The 15,204-nt window shown below is 40.1% G+C and overlaps 1 protein-coding gene across 1 annotated transcript in view; it reads right to left on the bottom strand.

Annotated features, from left to right (window-relative positions):
- PLA2G4A (phospholipase A2 group IVA) overlaps positions 1 to 15,204 on the bottom strand; it is an 83,468-nt gene that overhangs the window by 57,616 nt on the left and 10,648 nt on the right. Inside the window, exons 2-3 of the mRNA XM_042785841.1 lie at positions 9,068 to 9,210; positions 2,118 to 2,199 (exon numbers count right to left, since the gene is read on the bottom strand). Coding sequence (XP_042641775.1) covers positions 2,118 to 2,199; positions 9,068 to 9,100 — 115 coding nt within the window. The 5' untranslated portion in view covers positions 9,101 to 9,210. The remainder of the gene's footprint in view (positions 1 to 2,117; positions 2,200 to 9,067; positions 9,211 to 15,204) is intronic.

Here is a 15,204-nt window from a genome sequence, read left to right on the forward strand (position 1 = left end):
TACACAAACTAGAGCAACAACAACAGAATAAATTAGGAGAAATCCATGAGAAGAGTCAACAGCTTAGTAGTGTCTGTCACAGGAGAGCAACACTCAGGTACCCACCCCAACCAAGGCATTTCTCATTACGTGTCACAGCCACCCTCCCTGGTAGTGCTTGTGAACCCACTGTAAAAGTTCAGAAATTCCTTCAACAAGTTACAGTTTTGGAAAATCAAATTAAAAAAAAAATATATATATATATATTGGCTGGCACCATCAACTGTAAAGACCCTCCACCACTCACAGCTTTACGCATCTTTCTTAAGTACTTAACACGACTACTGATTTGATCAAATAGCTTCCAGGCTCCCACACACCAAGCTTTGCATATACATGGGAAATAAAAATAGTTTTCATTTTCACAAAATAAAAACAGAAGCAACGATCTTTTTTTTTCACTCTGGGGGATTTGCCAGGACTCCAAGAACAAGCCCCAAGAACTTGGAAGCTCACTCAGAGATGCCCCAGACTGCAGATGCCTCGGGCTACGGAGCACTTGTAGCTGCCTCAGACAGGAAACCAAGCAGGTTTCTGTGGCCCTTGAGCATCATTCTGTCAGGTTTTATCAAAATAAAAAGTTCTTCCTGAGTAGCTTTTTGGTTTTGATGATTTGGTAAGATAAGAGATTCGTCTGAAAAAAAATCCAATTATATTGATGGATAATATTTGGAATTTATACTACAGGACCATATTTGTCTGGGGAGGGATATACCACCATGGTTTTCCAGCTTTCGTCACCCTTTCCATACTCCCTTTAATATCCTATCATAGGGTCCCCGTTTCAATCCCCTTTCTTCCCTTTCTTGTTCCCCACAGTATCTCACGACAGAAACCTCTGTTTCTGAGAACATGTGTCTTTCCATTTAACCTACCTTCTTACACACACAAACCTGTGGGCCTCTTGTTTCACTCTTACCAGCACTCTTCTTGAGGTGGTCTTATACAAAAACCCTCTCAGACACCACCAGGATAACACCCCATGGCATCTTCTCCGTGTACTCCTTTCCTTCACTCCACGGTAGATGCTAAATAGATTCCCAATTCCTTCTTCTCCCCTTCTGCCAGGGCTCTCCTCTCTCCCCTCAGACTTGGGGCTCTTGAACATTCCCCTTCCAACTGTCCCTCCCACTTGCCCCCAAGTTTAATATCAACAGTAGACACTAATTACAAAAAAAAAAAAAAAAAAAAAAAAAAAAAAAGCCCTGTTAACTGACTGAAGCAAAGCTGTGTGTCAGAGCAGCTGCTGTAGTTTGACCTGAAAGCAGTTTCCAGAAATGTGCTGGGAGAGAAACAATTGCATGTCAAACGAGCCTGGTGAGAGAGCAGGAGCAAGGCACCACACTCATCCTCCCAACCCCAGCCTCAAGTCTTGGGCTATGCAACGCTCTGCATGAAGCACCACGGAAAGGCAGAGACGACCTGACAGCCAAACAGTCATCACCAAGGAAGCGGGAATATTCTATTTACAGATTCAGCCAATATATTATCTCCCTCTTCCCCCCGTTTAAGAGCAGACAAGAGTTTTCATGGCTCATTCTTCCTAGTGGTTTCCTGTTCAGCTACTAAACCCAGAGGCTCAGAAGCCTAACAGAAAGGGGAAGAAGTGCTGGTGTCTTGCACAGCTCTCCAACATGAGATCTGCTTCTCCAGTTTGGATTTTTTTTTTCTTCTTACTGCATTGACTCAGCAGAGCTCTGGGCTTCTTTCTTTTTAAGTGTTCCCACCACCAAACCACAGCCTTTTGAAGATACAGCAATTGCCAGTTTCACTGTACTCAGAACAGCACTTCCGACTGAGCCAAAAAACTAAGTGTAGGTGTTGCTTGCTCGTAGGCAAATTGTTTACAACTCAGTTTTTTTGGATCGATGGAAAAAAGGAACTGCAAATCTCCTTTCTGAGTTAGAGTGAGTGAGCAATGAAATGGGTATATTGCCCGTTAACAAGCAAGACAAAAAAAAAAACACCAACCCACTAGCAATCATTTAATGCATGACAAGCTTGATGTGTTGTCTCCCCCTGCCTACGGCAACAAGTCTCCCGTAAGAAAGAGACAAAACAGAAAGATAAATACTCACGCATGTCACCAATCGCTCCTTTGGTGACATTTGTGGCTTTCCTTACTGTCACAGTGAATATGTGTGAATACTGGTGTTCCACCTGGAAGTCAGAGAGTTAGAGGTGATTAAGCTCCAGAACCAAAATCCACTTATCAAAATAGGTTTCATTTTGTCCAAAAACAGAGCGAGAAATCACCCAGTCAAAATGTAAGTGAAACTCATACTGGATAGAGCATCTTAAAGCTGAACTGCACCCTGTAGCTTTACTGAAAGGTCAGACCTTATACTAGGATTGCTTGATTTTCCTGCAGCCACACCTACTAATCTCAATGAATAACACTCCTCCTCTCTACAGAACCTGCTTTAAGGCATTCAGTCAGTCAGGGACAACCGGGTACTGTAAAAAGGAAAAAAAAATAAAGGGGGGTGGTATGGTACAGTGTGCTTGTCTTTGTAATTAGCTTCCCCCTGCTTAAAAAGAATGGGTGCAATTATTTTGGAGTATATGTTCTGGAACAGATACATGCATATTGCACACACAGGGAATACAGTCAGTAATGCATGGACTATACCTCTTCAGTACACATCAGTATTCTAAGTGAAAGTGTCCTTAAGACAATGGAGGGAAGGTGAAAAGCAAGCTGTTAAAACATTCGTAAGCAGATTTCATGCAATTTCTGGAGCTTCCTGTTTCCTGCAAAGCCCAGGCACACAGAAGGAGCTGCCTTTCTAAGATCAGGTCTGCCCTAAACAAACTAGGGAAGTTAAAAAATACATGAAATCAACAAACAAAAGTAAAAACCTTAATGAAAAGAGGTCAGTAACTCACATCTATTGTTGCTTCAACCTACTGAATACCATTATGAGAATCACCACTGCATATTGCAAGGCATTGGACTTTACAGGGACACAGCAGAGAGCTTGTGGGGAAGTTATAGGTCTTAGAGCCAGGATCAGGATCTCAGCACTTACATTTACACTGCTATCTGAAAGCCAGCCTCAAGCCACTCAAGCTGACAGTGCCCAGACATTGACTCACACGTGGGTACAACCTGGAGGGCACCAGCTCGCACTCCTGCAACAGAAACTGGGGCGCCGGGAGGGGACCCCCTCACACCTGAGCTCTGTCTCCACACAGAGCATCAGGGCCAAGCTGCCCGGCTTTTACAGCTCAAGCCACCGTATCAAAAGTGCACCTCCAGGCCTAACATACACAGTGATACACCCCAACCTCAGGTTTCCATTTCTAAAATCGATACAGTGATATCTTCTATCTTTTCCTAACCACCCATTAACTTTGTGACATACATTAATATAAACACTGCATATCGGTCATTGGGACCAAAACAACTAACCAAATATTGAAGGTCTTAAAAAATATTCCAATCAGAAGGAAAAGGGGGAAATACCAGAATCAGGAAAATCATTGAAGTTTATTTAAAATGATAGACAACAACCTTGATAGGGACATGAGACACACTCATTCAGTCTGTGCCTGGTGCTCTCTTGCTATGTTTTTCACCAGAATACTTCCCCCCCCCCCTTTTTTTTTTATGCTAATTAAAGGAACAAACAGACAAACCAACAAAACCCTTCAACCCATACGTGGCTTAGTTTTCAATAGTGACACATGCCTCCATTTAAGCTACTGCTGCTTCAACTGCCAGACTTTATAAGGGCCTTCAGGTGGTTCTCATAGCTATTTCGGAACTGGTTGTTTCAGCTAAGCCTCATTATTTCACATCTACAACATGCTTACACCCAAAGACTAGAACCAAATTAGATCCCTCTAATAAACAAAAAAAAAAAAAAAAAAGTTTCTTATAGGTTATATATAATTTTCTCAAGAAAATAAAAAAGCCAAACCCAACCTTCTAAAGACAGCAAAAGTGGCTTGTGAATGCTTAACTAACAGTTAAGTCAGGACACATTAAAAAACAACACAAACGATACCAACACAAACTCCTCCACAAGTCTGTAGTCTAGAGGTCTTCAAAGGCACAGCCACATCACCATGGCACAGTATCTAGGAGAAAATGCCCACAGTAATACTGAGGGTATGACTTCACTGCACACATTGGCTGACCCAGACACTGAATTGTTGCATCTTTATTAAGGCTGTAATCACCCACACGTTGTGATGACTGCTGGAGCTCATTTCATGATAGTCTGCCCAGCAGTATATTTCAACTCTGTAATTTTTCCCCTGTAAGCTGTAGGAGTTGTCTGGTTCAAAGAACAAGTAAGCAGGCAGGGGGAAAACCATGGCAGTGTAAACTGTTACCTTACAAGTGGTATACTGAAATCGTCATTGCACAGCAAGTGGTTCACCAACCGCAGTAAAAATGGAATCCACACTCTAACCGAATATCCCAGCCGGGACTGTTAACTCACCTCAGAAGTATCAAACCCAACAGAAAGGGTTTAGATGTGCGAATTCTAAGTTGTTAAGGAGCAACACCTATTTAACAGCCTGCCTTGTGCTGACGTGAAGACATAGCAGTAATTTTGTGACATCCATCACCTTCTGCATTGCAGCTTCCGAGAGTGAATGGATGAATGGGAAGGAGGATGGGACTTCCTGAATAAACTTCTGCTTCTGCCACATGGCAAAAAAAAAAAAAAACAACCGTGAGAGTTTTCCATCATGGCAGGGTAGATGGGGATTTTAGTGAGTATCTGGGAACAACTACTACTGTGAACACAGCTCCATAAATTTACTCCAGCTCTGTCATTCTCCCTGCTTTAAGAATTTTTACAAACTGGATCTCCAGAAAGCAATGACTCTCACTGTCCCTTATTTTCAGTTTGCTTCCTGAAAGTGTTTGAAGCTGTTTTATCAGCTTGTGCCACCTTCACACACGTCGGGTCCCTGAAGTGTTGGTTTCACAATGCAGCACTGGCCTCAGAGTTTGTTCACACAGACTGTAGTTCCTTCGTCATATACAACCTTATAATTAAGAGAAACAGCCCAAAGTACAAACACACCACCCTTCTCATTCTTAGCTGTTAAGAAAGAGCCTGTCCTCACTAGATACCACAAATCAGAGATCACTGAACATTTAGCAACAAAGAGAAGGATGGAGTTGTAATTAAGTTACAAGTATGGGACCTGGGCATGCTGGATTTAGTTCTCAGCTGCTATATGGAACTCATGTGCAATTCCGGTGCCCCAGAGTCCTGGCTATAAAATGGGGATAATAAGATGCTCACTGACAAAAAGCACTTCTGTAAAGTAATTTCTTGCATCTCCTAGTCCTACTCATGAAACTCATATGCCTAAATAAATGCCTACCACCAAAACAAGGCCAAACCACCACTTACTAGTGTATTCTCATTACAGCAGTATAGAGATCATCGATACTTTCTATTAAGTTCACAACTGTTCTGCTAAACTATCATGAGAACTGTTTTTTATAGACCTAAGAAGCAAACCTCGTCATTCCAGCTGTTGTTCTGCCAAGAAAGTTAAGTCTGGTTTAAGGTGTGGTATCCCCTGAAATAAATGAGAGTACATAGAGGTCTGGCAAAACAGAAAAACATTATCTTCTCTCCCCACACCTCACGCAAAATAACACACTGAGGATTATAATCACAGAGTTATTAATATTTGGCCATAATCACAAGCCTGGAAGAAATTTGCAAACAAAATAAATAATCTCCCTCTTAGTAAAAAAACAAAATACACAGAGATACACAGGAAGCTTAAAAGTCTAGATCTTTTCTTACCCCAAACAAACGTTTTCCATGCAACTCAAGTGCAATCGGAAATTAAGGCAATTTTCCACTTAGGATCCAGTTTCTAAGGGTATTAGAAGGCCTAAATGTCTCTATTAACAGCTAGCACAACTTTGAGAAATATTTTTTGGTTAGTTTTTGGAAAGACTGAATTCTAAAGATGTCCCCTGAAGATACCACAATAAATGTATCGACTCTGAATATCTTTATAAATCCAGCCCTTGCTAGTTTCGATGACTAAGCTCCATTTTCTAAAGTGACTTATGTTCACCTTAAGTCTTGATAAAAATCTGTACATTGCCAACTCCTCAATTCTGAAAAATAGACGATGGTATATAAATCACTTAAACATTGCAACACTGAGTGAAGCAATAACTGCATACCTTTAAAAAAATCTAAGCCAGGTTAAAAATTTCAGAAGCTCACAATTAACTCGGAAACTTAAATCCTATCATCCAAAGTGACCTAGCTTTACATCTGTGTTTCATTTCACTTCCTCTTTCTCTATAAATTTAGAGAAGGAGAAAAAAAGAAGTTTTCAGTATGCCCTCTCCGAACATGGGTTTTCTGAATTAGGGAAACTCCTGTGGACAGTATTCACTCTGCTGGTTCAATCCACAAGGTTTTCCAAGTATCCTGCACAACCATGGCTCTCTTGTTCTCACATCACAGATCTCCATCTCTTCTAACTCCTCTTCCTCCCTCCTTTGTTTCTCTCCCACTTTTGACTGCTTTTTTTTTGCTCCCAGCAAAATTTCCCTAATTATCTGATTTTCTCTATTTTACATATTGCTGCATTTTTATGTACATAAGCACCATCACCTTCCCATGACGGGACAGGGAAACAGAACAACACGCAACATTACATCTCCTGTAATACAATCAGGTTTTACCTACAAACTTTCTGCACTTAGTGAGAAAGCAAGGGATTTGCATGCATTGACTATAATATTTTTCATATCCCAGAATGCTGAGTCACAAAACGTAACTCAATCAGGAGATACACTTGCAGACAAAATACCAATCAGGAAGCTCTGGAGTAGATATATTGTGTAATAAGCATTTATTACTTTTACTTCCTTAACATTAAGGACACTTGAGCTGACAACTGGACTGCACAAATGAGAAAGTTTGCCTGTGTTCTTAAGGAACAGATTTTCATAAAGTCCATGCTCTTCTTTCACAGGGTATTACAATCAAGACAAACATTTGTACCTACACACACATAAATTTTATCCTGAAGTGATTTTTCCTGTTATAATTTTTAGCCCCCATATCAAATGTAACTGAAGATGTATTACACATCTTAATTCTTTATTCTCTAAATTTAAAAGCATTTTTGGTACAGTTAGTTGTCTGTAACTACGGCAACTTTGTGAACGTCTTATTTTATTCCTCTAAGTCTTTCATAAAATGAGGGAAAATAAAGAAGAAAAATAAAGAGATTGGAAAACACATAATAGTTAACAGAAGGACTTTTGGAAACGCAGAATTCTTTTGAGTCTTTTGATGCCAAATGTCATTAAAAATTCAACATTTTTTAAATTGACATGAGCCTGCTGCCCTTGACTGTTTTAAGTTTTAGTAAAACTTTCAGTGCAATTTCAATTTTCGAATTAACAAACCTCAAAGTTTTCCATTCTCTTTTCAAGCAATTATAGGATTAGCTCTTGCATTAACAGTGTTCCTTCCTGCATCAGCAACATTCCCACAGCAGCAGTTCAGCATTGCCATAGGGCTGTAACTATATATACTTCTAAGGCTCCATTTTGTCCGTTATGGTGTATATATATTGGTATCAAAAGAGATCTTTTATGCGAATGATTCAATGAAGTATAACTGAGTACCTCAGAGACCTCTCCCAAAAGGTACAGATCAGATCAAGCATTCCATCCAGCAGAGGGCACTGATGCAGAAAGGAGTAAATTAGTGTATTTTTAAAACACTGTTAAATACAGACATCAACCTGAAACTTGTCTTTACAGCAGCGTTCACAGAACTAGAGAGTGAGTAAAACACAAGTTTGACATCTGCTGGCTGCAAACTCACGTAGAGGATGTGACTGCGTGGGGTGGAAACCACATCATTGATAAGAGATCATTTCAAGGAAGCATACACTGTATTTTTAGCAACGTAAAAGTTCAACATTATGACAAGCGTATGGTAACTATCTTTGAGTACACACCACTTTTCCTGCTGTGAGATTCTGGGACTATTACGAAAAGGGCCTGATATGAACACACCCAGCTTATTTGAAGATTTCAGTCTGAGTAGGAATTGCAATTTCAGTGTTTACTTTGGAAAGTCACTCAAGCAAAGGTATGTATGAATATTACAGCCAAAGGCCAGCATTCAACAAGCTGCTGAGCCACTCCGCTGGCCTGCCATCCAAAGGGCAGCTCTGTACCCTTCCCTTCAGCCAGCTTTGACAGCAGAGAACGAATCTTTTGCATTGAACATTTTTTCTGCCAATTCAGCAAGGTCAATTGGCTCACTCCAATCATGCACATTTGATACCTAGTACAAAGGGATGCAGCAGGAACACTGGAATAAAGCGGAAAGGAAGGAGCAGGAACTTTTGGCAGCAGTGTGCTGTTGAGCTGCACAGATAATTTCACCGATACCTAGAGTTTGCAGGCTGTATTTTGAAGATCCTCTGTGAAGCAACATCACTGATACACCCTAGTTTAAGATCTGAGTATCCAAAATTGCCAGCTTAGCCCACTACCCATACTGACGAAAAGGGAAAAGTATTACTCAGTAACTAGATTTGTACAAAAACAATCGTACCCTATGGGAAAAAGCTAGACACATGACATACTTTTGTAGACTACAGTTAAGTTTGACAATCAGTGTGTGGAAAAACGTGTATGAGACAGTCAACTACAGGCACTTTGATGAAACACATTGAACAGGCAAGTCCTTTAGAGAGATACCCTATGGCATCGTAACCGTGAGGTTGTTAGGAGCCCGTATTCCATTTTGACTTACACAGGAGCAACTACACTCAAAGACTTGACAGGCTTTCAAAAAGCTAACCTGAATCTTTCACATTTCATTCAAATATATTTCTGAAGACATTTGCTCTAACCACACTTACCATTTCTTTAAGGAATTAATGCTCACTCTAACGCTGTGTGCTTGTTTAGAGTACCTTCTAACAGGACACATTATACAATACAGTATGTCTAATACAAGATGCTGTACACAGAAGATTCAAAGCTACTTACCACAATGTGTTGATAAGGATCTATGACGGACATTTTTGCCTTATTTTTTATTCAAGACAGCTGTCAAATGTCTATTTCAATTCTATACAGAAGAGGCTTCCCAGTCTTTCAAAGCAGAGTTCAGTATGACAGATCCTTTAACGCTATTAAATGAAGAAAAAAAATATAATCAAAATTCTTATGTTCCTTTTAAACTATATTTTGTAACAGAGCAAATTAGGAAGGTTTCCACAATTCATTTACCAAGAACTTAATTTCATACAAGCTATAGAGGTATAGATATTTACTTGCCTGAACTATAGAAATTTCTTGTGCTTACTTCCTCTACCTCAGGGTAAGAGCACAAACCAAATATCTTGAATTCCAGTCACTCAAGCGTTTCTAGCAGCTCTACAGATAAACAAAAGAATAGAGTGATTCCATTTATCTATTACATACACTCAAATGTATATGCTTCCATGCATTACAATCCTAGTTTTAAAAAAATCAGTACTTAGTTAATAGCCTTTTTATTGTAGTGACAAATTCTTGGTTCCCATGCTTTGCTTCTACATTAAGATGCTCATATAGTCAGGACAGGACAGAGATGAAGCTCCTCTTTGTATCCTCCTCTCTGTACAAGGATATGTCCTGCACTCACATCAAGGGACATGAATTTTAGAACTGAAAAGCCAGTTGGAGAGCACGTGCACAACAGTCAGCAACTTGCACCAGACAACTGCAACCCTTCACAGTAAGGGTCTGTTTAGCCATTTTAACGCAGCTTTACATACCACCTTTATTTTGAAAGCTTTTTCCACAAACAGCAAATTCCCAAAGTCAAACCTAACCGTACCTAAGGAAATAACAGAAAACAAATTCCAGCATCTAATCTGCAGCAACAGCACAGGGGAGTTCATTTGGCAGCAGCTTATTTGACTATAAAAGAGCAGCAATAGTGCCCTCTGTAAGCCTGGGAAGGGAATTCCAACAGAAGTAGTGTATAACCTCCCTGGCCACCCCGGTTGTCTAGAAATCCACAAGAGGGGCAAACTGCAAACCAGCTGGCAGGGTTTCAGCAGGTTCTTCATAGGCCACTGTTTTCTGAACATTTTGTGAAGCCTTCTACTGAAATCAGGCACCACCAGAGGCCTTACAGTTCAGAACTGTTTTCAACCATCAATGTAAAATATACTAAAAGAGGATATTCCTTTCTGCATCTGTAAAACTGATGCAGAACTGATGCAAACTGCTGGACAGGCTCAGTTCTCATATTCAGCTGGACCATGGCCAGACCTGAACCATCATCAGAAGCTTCAGAGTGAAAAGAAAAAAAGCACCATGTGGGGCTTGGTCCCAAGGACATGATTCCTAGTTCTCGATTTTGAAAGGGCAGAATAATGTCACTCCCAAACCCCTTGTTCTTCAGCAACTACGTGCAGGCATTTCCATAAAAATTTTGTTTCATTATGATCACTATAACATTATGAGATCCCTTCTTTAATCCTGTCAGTCCTAACAATAGCTTGAGGCTAAAAATCACCCTGGTTTTATTTATTTGTTTTTATTTAAGGAAGTCTGAATAAGAAAGACTTTAACATACATTCAGTTCATAGTTTTAATTCAAGGCAGCTCAATGCCAGGGCAACAGGAACAAGCCATCTTTACCACAGAAAGCAAGTAGCTTTTCAGACTTAAATGAAGATCTCGAACACAGAAATATACCATTATTTCTCCTACCGCTGTAATAATTGCAAAGATTTATTTTTATTAACATTCCCTTAGCCAAATTCAGCAGTGGCATAAACAGGCAGATGGGAGAAAAGTAACACTGTGTTTACACATATTGTATAGCTGGTTTGTTACGGTCAAGTTTATTTTACTTTGGGTCCTACTTAAAGTAGGACATTGGAGAACCTTGGTAAACAAGCCCTGCCGTATCAGTTTTTGAGGAACTGTTGCAAACTTCAACGGCAATCCAAACAAGGGAACAGTGAGGGCTATCCAACCACTGTAATGAAAAGGAAATTTGTAAGTCATAAAACAGAAAATACACCATTTCGCCTAACTGCACAGTCAACTAACAACAAGTTACCATGCTCATTTTGAGAAGATACACAAAACCAAGCTGGGGATACTGCTCTACCTGCAGAGATAAGAAAATGGGTTAGGCCTAGGATGAGAAGCCTGGTTTGAGTTATTTGTCTAGCGTCCTAGAGGCAGAGTTCCAGTTCTCCAGATGATCACTCAACTGGTTGACTGACTTAGACCTGAGATCAGCCTCTGCTTTCCAACAACCCCCGCCTCATTTATTTCATCATCTGCAGGAAACACATTTGTGATCCTGCAAACAACAGTCTCTTTGACTACAGAGCCACGATGAATCCCCAAGCACCATCTGTCCTCCATGTTGAATGAGGCAAAGATCATGCAAACAGACAAATATGCAATCACGTAACTAACAACTGTATCACAAACACACATGCAAAAACTGCAAGCTAAATACATACGGGCAGAGTCTCTGAATAGGGAGAAAAGGGCCAGGGAGCAAGCAGACCCCGATGTGATACGCAAAGCCTAATATCCTGGTTTTCCATACAGCTCTAACCAACAGCATGAGGGATCCCAGCCCTAGTCATGCTGGTATTACTCCAAATTGGAGCTCTCGGTTTGCTGTCTTAATCCCACCCTTTCGGAATGCGATCACCAGAGGCAGGTACCCAAAGAGAAGCATCCAGTGCCATTTCAGACATGTCGGTGTACCTGAGGCACCCCGGGGCTGGCAGACTGACAGGTATCCATGCTCTGCCAGAAGCCAGCAGGACGTCTTAACTGGTAGCAGGTATCTATGTTTAAGTGACCTGAATACTTCTGTCCTTTACAGTGGATTTAAGTCAAAGCAGAGTTACTTGACCCTAAAATAGTTACACCACACCCTTTGCAAGTTTGCACTACATTAACAATGGAGTTGGGGTTAAGCACACTAACATATTTCTACATCTAAAATCTTAGGGTGGCAGAGGAGCCAAAATACAGCACTAACAGAAGCTGCCTATCATGCCCATCAAGAGCTGCAAAGAAAGTCTTGAAGAATATTTACTTCAAACATCAACAGTAAATAGGTTAGTGGTCCCAAAATTATCTCACTTAACACTGCCACAACACAGCATCCAGCCCACAAAGCCTAATGGAAAAATCATCAATTAAGGACTGTAGCAAAAACACATACAAAGAACTGAACTTGTCTTGAAGCTGGTGGCAGGCCAACCCATGACAGACTGCAGGGGAAGCAGTGCCTCTAAGCAGATCTTCAAGGACACTTTAATATTATTAACATGTATTGTTTTGTTTCCCCAAGGTCTGGCGGTATCGCATCGTCTGCGAACTACGCTGTTCCCAGGGCTGATGGCGTTCCTTCCCAAAGGACTAGCAAAGCACCTCGCAGGCAGTGCCTCACAGCAGAAATTCTGTCAATTCATACAGTATCACCAAAATTAACTAAGCTGGCCAGACCAATTAACAATGTGTAACTCGATCTTTTATGGTCGATTTATAAACCTGTATGTTTGTCACAGTTTACAAAATACCATGGCCACAGTTTAGCTCGGTCGTGTAACAGAGAGACAGCTTTCTGCTAAATTCCTAATCTCACATTCTCCCAAAAGTGAATTCTACTTTTGCCAGCCCAAGAGCATTGAACTGTTAGGCACAGTTTCGGATATCAAAAGTAACAAGCTATTAGTGGACAGGTGGCTTTCTGTTTAAATCAAGACTATTCTGTGGTCTTAGCTCATTTTCGCTTGAGGTGACAGACTGAAATGGGTGAGGAATTATTGCCTCTAAAGACTGACAATAACAGAGCAATTCCACAAGAAGTTACACACAAACACACAGAGATTATCACTGGAACGTTTTCATTCTCAGTGTTGATCCAGTAAAATCCTTGATAATTCAGTTTTACAGGATATGTCGAGGACAAAGGACAGGAAGAATAATGAGATTTTCCCGTTTCATGCTGAGTATGAGCTTACTCCACAGTCTCACCAAGCACAAAAGCTCTGAAAATGACTAAAGCACAGTACAGTATAAATATCACCACTAAAATTTGTCCTCAAGATCGTAAGTAAAATCATAAAAGGGAGATTGTTTATATCAAGCTGGCCAATTCTTCTTAAAAATCAAAGAAATGGACATTTTTTTTAAAAAAAGTGAATAAGCACGACTCACCAGTACAGTCATTAATGCTCAGTCCAATATGATAAGAGTAAGGGGTACAGAATAAGCTAAGTACTGACTCAAGCTTTTGGTATGAATGTCACCATCCGTTTTTATCAAATCAGATTACAGAATTTTATTTGGTTACAGATTGATCCTGTGATTGTAGAACAGAAATAACAAATAATCTGTTTCTACATGATTCTGCCTAAGAATCATGGAAAATCCCTGTAATGTTATTTCTTAATTGAGGTCTTCTTCTCACACAAGAAAGGAGGATTACCTCTTACTCTGTGTAGAGTATCCATCACTCCATTTTCATCACAAATAAAAAAGTATATGCTTTGCTGATGAGCAATGACTGTTCTTCCCATGCCTTCTTAAGAGAGCATGGGTGGAAGGAAGGATTCTCCACAGAAAAGCAAAAGGCTCGACCTTTGTGCCACATTTTTGGAGGATACTCTGGAGTGAAGTTTGGCAAGGAAGTTGACACAGCATAAATAGCTAGACAGGAGATTTTAAGATTGGGAAACCACATCTGACTTCCTGTTAAAGGGGACATAACAGATGAAGAGATCGTAAACCTCTTTTTGAAAGATGACCTGTCAGCCTGTTAGCAATTCCTGAAACGAGAGGTGACACTGAGTAACTAAGATTTCCTTTCAGAGGAGGGAGAGCGCTATAAAATACCTTAGCAGGGCTGAAACTCCGGAAACCTCACAGAAATCTTGGGCAAGGTAAATTTACACCTTATCTAGTGATGGAGGCTACCTTAGAGGCCAAAAGCAAGGAAGACAGAAGTGGTAAAATAATCAGGCCAGTCCTCTATATATAGCTGCCAGCACCTCCTGGAGAACTCCATGTTATAGTAACCTCCTTGGTGAGTCGGGAAATCAGATATGCTCCTGTAATAAACTTAATTAAACTGGATTTAGTCCAAGAGAAGAAAAAATAAAACCCCCTATCTTACATTCTGCAAGGAATGACCTTACCAGCAGGAATATTCAAGAGGCTGGAAGCACTTCTGCCTGAATACCTGCACCTATTTCATGTTGGTCACGGAAGTTCCCAGTAGATTTCCTATCCAGCCAAGTACTATATTTTCACCATGAACATTAACTACAGGCCTGAAGGAAGAGGCAACTGATTCAGGGCACGATGGTTCATCCTACAATTATACTGCTTACGCAAAGGAGAGTTAACAAGAAACACTCACTGCAACAGTTTGCGAGAGGTTACGAGAAAAAGCTATGTCATCACACATGATTTTACTGTATGGCGAACTTACAGAATTATTAGAAAGTGGAACTAAGTAAATTCAAAGTAAGGAGTTAATTCATTCCTTGAGTTAATACCTTTACATAACTCTTCTCCAATGTCTTATATTTCACTTCAGTTGAAATTGCACCAGAACAGAGCCTTAAATGTTAAAAAAAAAAAAAAAAAAAAAAAAAAAAAAGCACCCTGCTGAGGGACTCCAAGAATATTCTTTAAAAATGGCAAAGATCATTGTCTTTTTCTACAGAAATCCAAACCGCCACAAGACAGATAGTTTAGATGTCAGTCTCAAAATTTGTCTGAAAACCTCAAGCGGCTGATCAGTAATCCCCACTGTGTAGGTCAGACTTGCTGTAGCTTAAGTGGGAAACAGCTAGCTTGTTTTTCCAGCAAGGCGGCCAAAAACCAAAGAAGAATGTGAAAAATCTGATGGAAGTTCCATGAAAGAGAGGAATTATTAGAATATATTCCCCATAAAAACAATTACAGCACACTAGTCAAGTCCACCTATTATTTAAATCATCTCAAGACGATTGTCTACGCAAACTATTTGTTATATGCACACTGCAATTAAGAAAAAGCAACATTTAAAAATGACCAGCATTTCTATACATTAGGATTTTGGAATTTAGTTATTCCACAAATAAAATTCTATCTATGACAGT

Source organism: Tyto alba, unplaced genomic scaffold (assembly GCF_018691265.1).
Source record: "Tyto alba isolate M040663 unplaced genomic scaffold, T.alba_DEE_v4.0 Super-Scaffold_1000006, whole genome shotgun sequence".
Taxonomy (NCBI): Eukaryota; Metazoa; Chordata; class Aves; order Strigiformes; family Tytonidae; genus Tyto; species Tyto alba.